This window comes from Parus major, chromosome 3 (assembly GCF_001522545.3).
Source record: "Parus major isolate Abel chromosome 3, Parus_major1.1, whole genome shotgun sequence".
NCBI lineage: Eukaryota > Metazoa > Chordata > Aves > Passeriformes > Paridae > Parus > Parus major.
This window is the reverse complement of record NC_031770.1, coordinates 93,139,298-93,152,189: the sequence shown is the minus strand read 5'-3', so window position 1 is coordinate 93,152,189 and position 12,892 is coordinate 93,139,298. Positions and strand designations below refer to the sequence as shown.

Genomic DNA, 12,892 nt, shown 5'->3' with positions numbered 1-12,892 from the left:
TTTTCAGTTGACTCAATTTTTAGCAGAAAAAAGTGTAAATAGAGAAGGAAAAATAGTATCTAGCTCATTTTTCTATGGCTATTTTAGCAGTCCAATTATAAGTGGGGTAGAATGCAAAACATTTTTATCATTCAGTACCAAAGAGAGGCCTGATCATCTCTGTGCAGCAGATCCTTTTAAGTGAGTAGATATCCATTTCACAGAGTCTTTTTGCACAGGAAAATTATTTTGCTTCACATTTCTGCTTCTCTGTAAAGTGGGGATTTTTTTAGTGGGTTTGAAGTTAAGACTTTCCAAACTGAAACTGTTTTTTTAGGAATAAATTCTAGTGCTTGTTATGTCACTCAAAAAAACCCCCAAAAAAGTGCACTGAACACTCAAAGGACTTATCTGTCTTATTTTAAAGAAATTAAAGAAAATTTTCTAAGCAAAATTATAAAAATATGACGTTTATTAAAATTAAACCACCTCTGTAGCTACCCTGTGCTGCTCTGAGGAGCTTTCTGAGTACCTGTATATGTATAGCTACAGGTTAAAATTTGAACACTGGTTATGACAGCTGAATATTTATATATATTTAAGCACAACAACCTAAAATGAAAACAAGTGCAAATAGGTCCAAATCAATATCCAACCACAACAATCAGTATTTTTCACTGAATTTGAGGATGGTTTTGTCTTGGCATCATAAGCAAAGACAGTGTTTCTGCTACATGGGACTGTCTAGCTGTATACCATTGACCAAAGTTAATTTGCCTACTGCTAGGGAAGCATCTTGATGTGAAGGACATACCACCTGCTGTATTATTTATTCTGTTTCTGCATCTATGAGTCCATTTTTAATTTAGTATTTCAATGCCTTAACTCCCAGCTGAGAGCTTATAAAAGAACTGAAGGTTAAATCATCAGTTAATATCATTGAAACCTGTTTCTCTTTTGCCTTTTTTTCCCCTTGTATGTAAATCCCTCTGGATGCTCACATATTTTGATTTCTACAGCAGAAACCAGTCCAAGTCTGCTTTGGGTAAAGATTCTCCCTCAAATTGCCTGTGTAGGTAAATTTCAATCAAGCAAAAGGGAAAAAAAAATAATCTAAGGAGCTTCTGTAAAATTAAAGAAAAATCTCTGGGCCTGATAAGGCATTTTGGGCATATTAAGCAAAAAACTGGGTATTACAACATGCAAATGAATGAAAGGAAAGCAGCAGGGGAAAAGAGAGGCTTGCAGAGGGAAAGGTGACAGTTTTGCTGAGGAATTCTCCTGTCAGTTTCCCTAGGGAGTAGAGAAACAAAGTGGGGAGAAAGTGGGAGGAGAGCAGTGTGAAAAGGCTCTTGGATACCATGGAGATGGGTACAGTGTAAAAATCTGTATACTGTAGATAAGTAAGTGGGAGGTGGATATCAAACTCCTACCAGCCAGAAACTGGCTTTGTGCAGGGTAAACATGTTAAAAGGCTGGGGAGCAGGAAGCATTGTTTAAGACTTTGCCGTACTGTTTGCGTACTTAGCACTTAAGAGAGTGAAGGAAAGGGACAAATAAATGTTTTTTGTGTTTTTTCATATGTCTGTTCTTTTATCTATATCCAGGCTACTAGGAAGGGCAAACTGTTTTCTGGAGACATTTTTTATTTTTTTCCCATTGGATTTGTCTTCCAACTTCAGACCTGCTTTTATTTTTTTTTTTTTTTGTCTCTACTTTTAATTTCAGTCTTAATTTGATTAACTGGGAGCTCATGATAAATTCATAATGCTTCTTCATCGTTCATGGATGTGGGGAAGAAAATGTGACAGATTCCTGAAGAACTAAATGTTACTTTATGTCTGATTAAGACAGTATGTTTTTAAAATTCAGTCTTTGTGTTACAGTGCTTTGAAAAACTGTCTCAGCTCATTTTAGGATTTCTTTGTTCTCCGATTCTAATTTTTATGCTTTGGATGCCTCTAAGACTGCTGTTATTTATATCCATGGCCATAAGGAAAATGCTATAGTTTGTACATATGGCTTTGTACCTCCAAGAATTAGGATTATTTTAAATTTCTAAAATGTAAGAGACACTGTAGAATGATGAGTGTGGTTTTCAGAAAATCGTTATTTCTCCCCAAAATCCAAGTTGCCTGCTGCCTATGAAGCGGGGTAAAACAAGCTGATTTTTTCTTACTTTTTATCCACAAGCTTAGCTTTACATTAATGCCAAAACAAGTGAATTACTTTTGTAAAAGCTTACATTTAAATGCTGAGTCTTGTGTAAAATTTAGATGAGTTGGATGGGGAGACCATTCTCATCCCTTTCAGTTGTACCCATTGCTTTTTGTTCAGGGAGGCTTTCTGGCCACAGACTGACTCCTGGAGTAATAATGGCAATAAAAACAGTGTTTTGCAATGGCCCTGCCTCTGCATGTGTGCATTCAGGGGGAAACATGGTGCAGCAAGGTTCTTAAGACTTTTAATTGTTTTGCTGGAGGGCACACAAGCTGAGGTGTTTGTCCTCCTGGACATTGTGAAAGTGAGTATTGGAAAAGTCCTGCAGGGAAGAGTGGGGACGTGTGTCACTGCCCAGGGGCTGTACATGTCTGGGTCTGAGCAGTCCCATCCCTGGTTATTAATCTTAGCCAAACAGCAATTGCAGTCTTTGTGGAAAAAATAGAAATGTGTCTATTCCCTAAAATATTTTACTTCCTGGACTTTCAGAACTCAATGCCAGCTGTGGTAGTGCTTGGGGTCTTCTTAGAGATTGGAATCCAAGTTAGGTTTCCTGACAGTGGTGGTATAGAAACTAACTGGTTTTATTTCTTTTACATTTCACACTTTAAAGGGTGCATGTTGATCTTCAAGGGTAAATTTGAACATGCCATCTTAGAGCATGATTTTTAATTGGCTTTTTCTCAGAAGCAGCAAAAGCAAAGCCATTAAAATTTAAGCTACAGTTTTACTGATGCTGATATCATTGTCCAGGGTGCAAATTCTAGATTTTAAATCAGATTAAAATTGAGTATTGGGTGCTTTAAGTACAGTTTGTTGCTAGTAGGAGTACCAAAGTCTGCACCAAAATGGGTGAATTTAATAAGTAAATCTGTGAAGAAGGATGAGATCCTGCCTGTGGGAAAGGGCCAGTGGTGGTGGTGAACTTCTGCAGCATTTCTCACTGTCTGCCAGAAGCATTGCACCATGGTGGATGTGGTGAACCACAAAATGTGGATTTTCTCTGTCTCCATTCCCTTGAGTTTTCTACTCAAGCTTCTGGAGTTTTGTTGGCCACTGGAACTGGCTGTGTGGAGAGCAAAATGCCGTGCTTTGGAATTTGGACCTGAATGGTTTACAACAAGCTGGATGCCATAACCCCAGGGCCACGTGTGCAAAATCAGGGACAGAAGCATCACTGACTGATAACATATCGTCTTTCTTAGTTGGGCATGTCTGATTATGGTTTTATTTTCTTTTAATCAACTTTTGATATTGCAATCAATGGGAGAATGTGAAGCTAACTTTACAGGCAAGTAGTAAGCAGCTCATTTTGCAAGATTCTTCTCTGTTTGCAGTTCCTGATGAACAGGATTCACCTTTACATCCCATGATACTTAATTTGAGTTCAGTTTGAGAGCACAAACCTTGATCAGATGCAGCAAATGCATCATTCCAGAAATATTTGACTTTTCTTCATATGGTGTTAAAATATATAAATATATATCCATTAACACCTGTTTCTTTGTTGCCACAGGTTCTGCCTGGCATACTGCAGAAGCATTGCTGTATTTTACCTGACAGGAACACAGGTAAACTTTTTTCTTAATGTGTTCATATTGTAATATGATTTGGAGAAACACGAACACAAACTTGATTATATAGAGAAGCCTTTTTGCTATTTATGGTAATTGAAATTATCTTACAGGGAGTGTTAACTTGGATATTTTGTTTAAATTATCTGCTTTCATGTGAAGATTTTATGTATTCTGTTAACATTCTGAAGGTGGCAGAATTGTAGAGGTTCTGTCAGGTCTCACTTATAAAGATATTTGTATGAACTTCTGAATATTTCTACATTTTTAATTAGAAAGTTACTACTTTGTCAAGAAATGCGGTTTAATACTGGAGTCTGCAGTCTGGTCCTGTTGATTCACAGAAGTACTAAGCATTAAGTCGCATGTAACTCTGCAGATAAATGCTTGCCCTATGCTTATTTTTCAGACTAGAGGAGTAGAATAAAGGAGTAGACAGAAGCAGTATCACTATCAATAACTTATTGTTGTGCAGGAAGAAACTTAGAGTGATGTGTTTGTGAAAGAAAAAATAAATTGATGTAAACGATATTGGAAGAGAAGACAGCCATGATTTAATTTTCCATTCTTTTATTGCATAAAAAGCCAATTTATTTTAAAATAAGTTTTAAAATCCTTTCAAAAATACTATAAACTGAGTGAAAGTGACTGCATATGCAGCTCTGGGTATGATTTGACAGACTAATTTTAGATAGGTAGGAAGAAAAATATAGGTTTTTTTCCTGTATCTTCTTAATAGAATATATGTGATTGCTGGCATCTCTTAAATCTGCATACCCCTTTCACCCAGTAGATACCATTAAAATAAACCAGTTTGCTCCTTGGCTTGCTGTTACCTGTATTTCAGGCACAGTTTGCACTAAAGGTAATTACAGAGAGAATTTGACAACTGTGTTGAGCTGTAGTGGGATTTGTGGTTGCCTGCTAATGTTCAAATGAAATTTAAAATCTGATTTTCATTTTAGACTGTGAACATGATAGAAGTACTCTAGTAAGATTGTTAATATCATACCCCTTCCAGCAAGAATTTAAAAGTTTATAATTAGCAGACAAATTGCAGACAAATTTAGCCTTTATAACAATTTCAACAGTTCCTGAAAATTTGACTTGGTGTTATGACCTCAGCCCAGTCTGTGTGCTCCTTTGCTGATATCCTGTGCCAATTACTTTTTTCCTTTTATTTGTAATACAGAAACTTGATCCAGATTTCACTGACAACCAAACTTTTTACTTATATAGAAGTGTATAATGTAGATATCAAAGCCAGAGTTACAGGAAATGATGGCCTGGTTTTGGGCAGTAAGACTGACCATTTATCTGGAGAGGGTATAATATGCCTTTACAACCAATATCAAGAAAACTATTTATCTAAAATCTCAGTCACCTTCAGTAGTGCCTTCATTTGGACATAAGAAATAAAGGAGGAGCTTGTTAATGTAAAATTTGGTTTAGAAAATTTTGAACTAAGCTCTTTGAAGAGGAAATCTATTAGGCTTTTTATGTAACAGGTGCTGTACAGCTCAAGCACACTTAAGTGTGAAAATATCTGTAAGTTCTATTGTGTCTGTGTGACTGCTGCAGTATTTTTTTTATGCTTTCCTACTATATAGTGGGGAGTTGCCAGCGGGTGCAAAGTAAACGAAATCTGTGTTCCATTTTCATCCACTTCCCCCATTTACAGTGTTCAAACACTTGGCAGAGAGAAGGAGAGTTCAGACAGGACATGGGGGATTTTTCATCTCCTTTCTTGAGTAAGAGAATGACTGAATAACAGTTCGATCAATTGCATCTGCTAGAGATAAATGAACCTTTGTCTTGTCAGACTTTAGTTCTAAATCAACTAGTCCAAACTAAAACTATGAAATTCAGTAAATTTGTGTAAATGAGGAATGTGCTATTTGCATTCAAATGTAGACATAATACATAATCTTGTCCAGGTCCACTCTCACTAAATGAGCCCAGAAAAATTTCCTGATTCTGAGCTGTAGGTCTGTTTGTGTTCAGTTGTTGACATTTGGAGGAACGGAGCAATGTGCAGACTTGGGTGTTCCTAATAAATTGAGAAGGATAAGGAGAAATGGGCTAGGTGGAGGGATGGGAGAAGAGAGAGGGGAAGAGCCATATAATGAGACTGACAAAACCATTAGGAAAAAACAAGATGCTGTAGGATGAGTGAAAGGGAGAGAGGCAGTAGCAGTTTCTTCATTCAACAATTCAAATGGAGGCAGTTTGATGTTCTTGGGCTCCTCATTCAAGAGTGCCCCCATGACCAGACTCTTTTATGCTATCAGCACTGGAGCTGCAGTCCAGGGAAAGAAATGAGCCCTTGAGAATGATGGGGCCAATGCTGCCAGGCCATCCTTTAGTCTGGCTGCCCTTCAGACCTAAGTTTTATTCTTGGGGAATATATGCAATTAGCCTGAGAAGTAATATGTCCCTGACTGCCTGTACTCTGCACGTCTCCCTGTCCCTTCCTGCGCTGTGTAGGAGTTTGAAGTGACCACACTTCGTCAGTACTGGTATTCTGTATTTGTAAACTGGGGAAGAGAGCTATGCATGGAAAAATAGGTACAAGGATCTCCTTCCGGTGGTGATGGTGTGTAAGTACTTCTACCGTGAACTGTTATTCTCAGTGCTTCTAACTTAGCTATAAAAATATAACCTGCAAAGACTTTCAAAAGGGAGCATAAAAATGGTAATTCAGCCACCCCTTAGCAATGCAGTTTTGGAAGAAGATATATATTTAATGAGATTAGGTGTTTCAGAGGTTAAAGAATGATTAATTTTCAAACATGTAAATCATTTACAAAATCTAATTCTCTAGATAAAACACTGAATACATCTAATGGGTTGCTTGCATTAAGCTTTGCTAACAGAGAGTGATGTTTCAGTTCTTAAGTGTCAATTTATTTGTGGCTTTCCATTAATGATATTTTCATTACTTAATTAAAAGTTCATTTAGCATGCACTGGCACGATGTGTGCTTGCTATTATGTTAGCTGGTATCCAGATACTGTGTTTGTCACATACTCTACTACCCAAGAAGCAAAAGATCCCAGACCAGACACCTTTATTCTATACTTTCATCTTGTATGCCGTAACCATACTGTAAGAACTCTGTTGATGGCCCTGCTCAGTTTCTTTCCATCTCCTAACCAGACAGCAACAACTGAGCTGCATTAGCAGTTATAAAGTCAATTGGAAGAAAAGCAGCTACATGCTCTGTACATGTCTTAGTAGCAAGATCGTAAGGGGAAACAGTGTGAATGTACTAACGACCTGGTGGGGAACAGCTTGCTTATTTTCTTGAATTATAATCCTCTCTCAGCTCCAGCTGGGAGAAATAACCCACCTCTTTTGATGGACATCCACCACCCTCTGTGTACCACCACATGCAGTCAGCTCATATTCCCTTTATAAACATTTCCCAGCCATAATCCATCCCCCATTACTGGGAAATCTTCAGCCAATTCAGAAGTCTTTTCCATTACTGGAGAATCACTTCTGTAAACCTTAGGCAGACACTAAGGCTGTCCTTCCTCCCTCCCTTAGTAAGGTTCTTGGATATGGTAATGGATAAGAGACTTGTTCATGCAGTATGAGCAGCGTCCTTGGTTTCTACCCTCAAAATGAAGATAGTCATTAAATGCAATATGTTTTGGCATTCCTAAACAAAACAAAAAATTGAGGGGTAGGAATGCTGATTTGAAACAGAGAAGTCAACGTACACTGCTGTGGGTTGCTTTTTATTTAAATGCATGTATTTGTAAAATTTATTTTTATTTTCAGTCTTGCTTGAAATAGAACTCTTCAGGCAGTACATGTGGGTTGTTTAGCTGTAGAAAATTTCATGCAAATAAAAAGAGGAAATATATCTGAAATCTTATGCTTTTGTGTATTCTGTGTTTAAGCAGTCTTAGAGTAGAAGAATGAATTCTTTGGAGTTTGATTTTTGTTTATTCCAGGCCTCCCTTTGTCATCATCTAGCACAATAAATGATCCTCAAGGTGTGCACAAATATACTTGGTGAAGTAAAACATAATAGAACTCCTTAACAGAAGGCACTCAGTGTGATTTTTACATCGCCGCAGCTGTTAAATGGACATTCTTGTGCTGCAGAGATGCTGATAGTTGTGTGTTTTGTCTGTCTCTGTTGTGCTCTTGATACACAATTATTGGTCTTCTATCATGTGAGCAAATTGCGCAAACAGCTTCTATGCTATTCTTTTCTATTGTAGTCGTGAGTTTGGTATGTAGTGGACTGCAAATTTGGGCTCATTTTCTCTCCTGAAGATCCCAAAGGAAGGAATGAATCAATAGTCACTAGCAGCTTCTTGGGCTGATTCATTCTTTGACGCTGTAATCTTGAATTTCCCCTCTCATCCAGAAGGAGAACATAGGTACAATAAAGAGCATCTGCAGCTATCTTGCTGACTTGATTCTAAAAAATAACTCTCTTAAACTTTGAGCAACACTTTTAGAAAAAAAAAAATAAAAAAATTGATGCTGTCTCAAGTTTCTTCATAACACATTTTCAGGTCAGCTCTTGTGTGCTGATATCAAACTTGTGCAAGATGTTAAATCCTTCATTATAATCATCCTCTTTTGTCCATTGCATTGCCTAAAATTGAACTGAAAAAAGTGTGACCGATGTTCTGCTTTCTGCAAAGAATGAGTAATATCTTCTTGAGAGAGTGGTAATTGCTTTATATACAAAAGCAGGAATTTAATAATAACCAATCTCTTCACTGGGTGAAGTGCAGCCCAAGACAGGAATGTTTCATCCTTTGCTTGTTTGCTATCCTTCCTGTTGCTTGAAGATCAAATATTGAACTGGAGAAAAATCTAAGATGGTACTAAATAGAATTCCTGCACTGAGATTTACTAAATTGGACAAAGAAGTTAACATAGCTTTTTTTTTTCTTTAAGTACAAGTGTATTACTTTATTAGATTTTAAAATACAAGTAGTGTGAATTAATGCTCAAAACCAAGGTGTTTTATAACTTGCAAATATGTTGGTGCTAGTTAATTTTTATAGGTATATATATGTGTATATTTATTGAAATGCAATGGATGTTTGTAAGGAGAGCCATCCAGATGACTGGGCTGACAATGAGTATATATGAACTGTACAGCAGCCAGTTTGATTCCACAGAAGGAGTTGCAACATAATGTTCAGAAGCCAAAGTCCTGTTACAAAAATATCTTTACCATATTCACTACCAAAATATCTTCCATCTGAACGTTTTGAAGTATTAAATTAATTGGGATGAATTCTTGCCTTGTGCCATTGTGATAATTTTTTTCCTATCATATCCTCTTTTATCAAAGGGGAAGTCAGATTATCAACTGCTGCCACATAGAATATTCACTGGCATGATATATCATCTTCTTTAGAAGTTTGTTGCTGAAACTGAAGTTGTCCTTTTGCTTTCAAGATGTAGCTATAGATTTTAGACAGTTCCTGCAGATTTCACCTGCTGTCTGCTTGCTGAGTTAAACATGAGCATTCTCATTCAGATGTTCAGCTGCAGGCTGCCTGCTGGTACTTTCCATCCTAGTTTCCATGGAAATGGGAATTAGAGGGGAGAAAATAAAGGAAGAATAAATATTTTCTAAATCTTCTAGTTAATCCGGAAGTTCTCTTAAGTTGGTGTCAAGGTTGTTTTGCTTTTAGTTGGATAGGCATAGGATGCCAACCTCTGCAAATTCAAAAATAAATAGAACTCATTACTGGGGCTGGTACAAGCAATACTTGTTGCCATGACTGTGTAGAGGTGTTGGAGATTACCAGAAGAGGATGAAGAAGGAAGAACTGAACTGGACTGTAAAAGAATAAACTGATGAAATGATGAGTGGCAATACCCAATGGCCATTTCAGACTTAATACTGCTAGATGTCTATCTAGAATAAAGAACTAGACACTTTCCATCTCAAACTAGCCAGAAGACTGCCTTGTCTTATTGGATTTGTATATACCTAGGATTGTTGATCTCGATCCACTAAAAATATGCTCTCCACGAGTGCAAAAATATAGGCAGTTTGGGCTAGACTCATACTTCAAAGGGGCCAAGCCTTTTATCTCATGACCAGTAGGACCTCAGACCTCAGTATTAAGACAGCTATAAAACTAATTAACACATATTAGTCTGCTTAAAATAATTAGACAAGCTAGAAGACTCTGGATATGTGTGAGCATAAAAATGTTTTAAGGCTCCAGCTGGCACAGACCTCTGTGCCATTCTGCTTGTTGTGTAAAAAGAATGATCACAGCACACAGTGCTGGTGCTTCAGTCTTTGCATGGTGTCCTGGTTGGTTGCAAGCATAGTACAAAGACCTTTTTGAAGTTCCAGGTCCTCTACTACCACTAGCTCATCCAGGGAGGTGTTTTTCCACTCCTATTACTGTTATGAGAACTCACAATTTTGCTTCAGTCGAAATTATGTAGTCTTAAAACCACAAACAAAATACTTCACTAATGCTTAGATGTCACATTAAATGTTTCAAGATTGATAAAATACTCCCCTGAAAGGCAAGTGTTGCCTAACCCCTGTGCTCTTGGGACTGGGTGTAAACCTTTAGCTGAAAAATAGCACTTTCCCAGCAATCTCACCCTCATATGTGTGGGGGAAACAGGGACTGAAGAAAGAATTCTGTCTTGGTGAGGCTTAATTCTAGAGGCAGACGTGGGCATGCGTGTTCGCAGTCTCTTTGCCTAACGTCATAAGAGTCCTGGTAGCTAAAAGTGTGTAGGAAGGAAATTCTCTCCAGAAAACAGTATCCCTTTCAAGAAAGCTTACTTGACCTTTGCTTCTGAAATGTTTTGTAAAGCATTCCAATGTGTACAGCTCAGCTGCTGAAGGAAGAGAGAAATGTGCATCATCAGACGCAGAAACTCCAGGCAGCTCTGATAACTGGCCATGTTAATAACGTGAGTAAGTCTTGATAAATGAAAGCTCTATGTAGAGTGACTGATTTCTACATGCCATGCTTTCAGATTTTTATTTTTTCATGCTTTCATCTATTTGTGAAATGGTTGCCCAGGCAGTATGTAAATCACATGGACTGAGGGGCTCCGGGTGTGTGAGTGTACTGTACACGGGCACTCTCTTGCGGAGGAACATGGTTTTGAAGTTCACTGCCAAAAGGTATGTCTTGGCCAACACAGACAGTGTGTGGGTAGAGGTAAAGAGTGTGTAATTGAGCAGAGAAATCAAAATACAGACATTTCTACTCATACAGTGAGTAAGGAAAAATGTTAGTATGTTTTTCTAGAACAACTTTAAGTTAATGGTGAGGAGCACAGGGAATTCTTATAGGTCTCAGAGGAATATAGCTATAGTGCTGAAGGACTCTTGAGTTAATTGGTTTTACGTGGGTTCAGTAGACCACACTGATATTTCATTACCCTTAAAGAAATTTGACTGTGGGCCAAAAAATCTATTCCCTTACCTTTTAAAGCTCTCAGAGGTGCCTACACAAAAGTATCTGCATTCCTCACTTCTGTCCTCCCTCTCCAGCTACATTGAGGCACCTCTGAAGCAAGAACAGACCTCCTGGCTGGTGTGCATAATCATACATAAGTCAGTTGTGCAAAATATAGAAGTAATAGATATGTTTTATTTGCAACCATTTTTAAAACATTTTAATTATATTACTTTTTTCACTTAAATTGCAATTTAACTGTGCAAGTAGATTGTTATCTTAAAAAGATATCTGTTCCTGAGCTTTGAAGACACCCAGTCCTGAGAGGAGTAAGCAATCAAGACAGCACTGGAAGTGACCACCAGTCTTTTATTCTAGATTCACATAATATGTATCACAATCCTTCAATTTGGTGGAAGATATTCAAGGTTTTGAAGAGCAAAACTTTTTTTTCAGGTTTGTGGAAATAATGGAATTTATCATGTAAGTTAGAAAAAATAAGCACTAGCACTCACATTGCTAACTTCTTAAAAGAAATCTGTTTTATGAAACTCTTGTTTGCTTTATTTTGTCCTTCTTCACCTGCCTCCCACTCCTCCCACCCCTTTTTACTAGAAAAGTGGAAAGTATGGGGAATTGAGTTCTGTATCTAAGATGCCCACAATGTTAGATAACTTTTATTTTCATAAGATTTTCACAGTATTTTCCTGCTCTAAGGTATGCTTCTTAGTTTGGAATAGTTTGCCTCATGTTTTGGACTAGTGTTTAACTGCCTAGGATAGAATAACAGTTTAAAAGAGAAGCAGCATGCAAGCATCTCCATGATTAAAACCATCAGAGCTCCCTTTCATTCTAGTTATGCATTTTCCAGCAAAGGACATCCCCCTTCCACTGATGTACTGTTGGAGACTTTTTCCAGATGTACCTTTTTTCTTTTAGCTGACTTTATTAAATAATGTAAAGTTTTTCCTGTCCTTCTTAAATCTTCTTGTATTAACTGGTTGGGTGGGAGTACTAACACATACATTTTGTTATCAAAACATCTGAGCTGTTCATGCTTTCCATTCTACAGTGATATTCTGTATGTATAAGATGGTTTTCTTTGCTAGAATGATTTTATTTGTAGTAACGCTGTATGACATGGTTCTCCTGCCTTTTGGGATACTATAGGAGCTATAAATAACAGCTGCTAATGTCTACAGTCATACACAACAGGAAGCAATTTAACTACTTGTCTCCTTTCTGTCATGATGGGAAATATCAACCATTTCTGCATCAATAATGCATATGCTCCCCAAGGCCATCAGTGGTGCTTATTGTAGAAGTATATTACCATAGGAAGTGCTGCACCCTCTGCACTTGAGATTAAACGGTAGCAAATGTTTCCATGCATGTGGTTTAGTCGTCTCAGTATGACTGTGCATTGGTTAAGACACCAGCTGTACCTCCAGAGAATCTCTCCCAATCTGCCAGCCGAGAGGAGTGATGCTGTTAGGCAGGGAAAAGCAGGGGAAGAGCTTGGGAACAGCAAAAATGGACACATCAGCTTATCCTTCTTGAGACAGAGATCATTGGGGCAGGGAAGAGCAGAGAAAGTGAAGATACTTCATAATAAAGGAGGCTGGTATTTCAGTATATCTATGAAAGTCGTTGTAGAAGATTAAATGCATGTTGTCACTTCTAGGTTATATT

At 37.6% G+C, this 12,892-nt stretch overlaps 1 protein-coding gene across 4 annotated transcripts in view; it reads left to right on the top strand.

Annotated features, from left to right (window-relative positions):
• The window catches only part of DLGAP2 (DLG associated protein 2), a 451,519-nt gene that overhangs the window by 73,207 nt on the left and 365,420 nt on the right, over positions 1-12,892 (top strand). For all 4 annotated transcript variants that reach the window (XM_015621029.2, XM_033513041.1, XM_033513040.1 and 1 more), the window contains exon 2: positions 3,716-3,770. In XM_015621029.2, the coding sequence (XP_015476515.2) occupies positions 3,716-3,770 (55 nt within the window). The remainder of the gene's footprint in view (positions 1-3,715; positions 3,771-12,892) is intronic.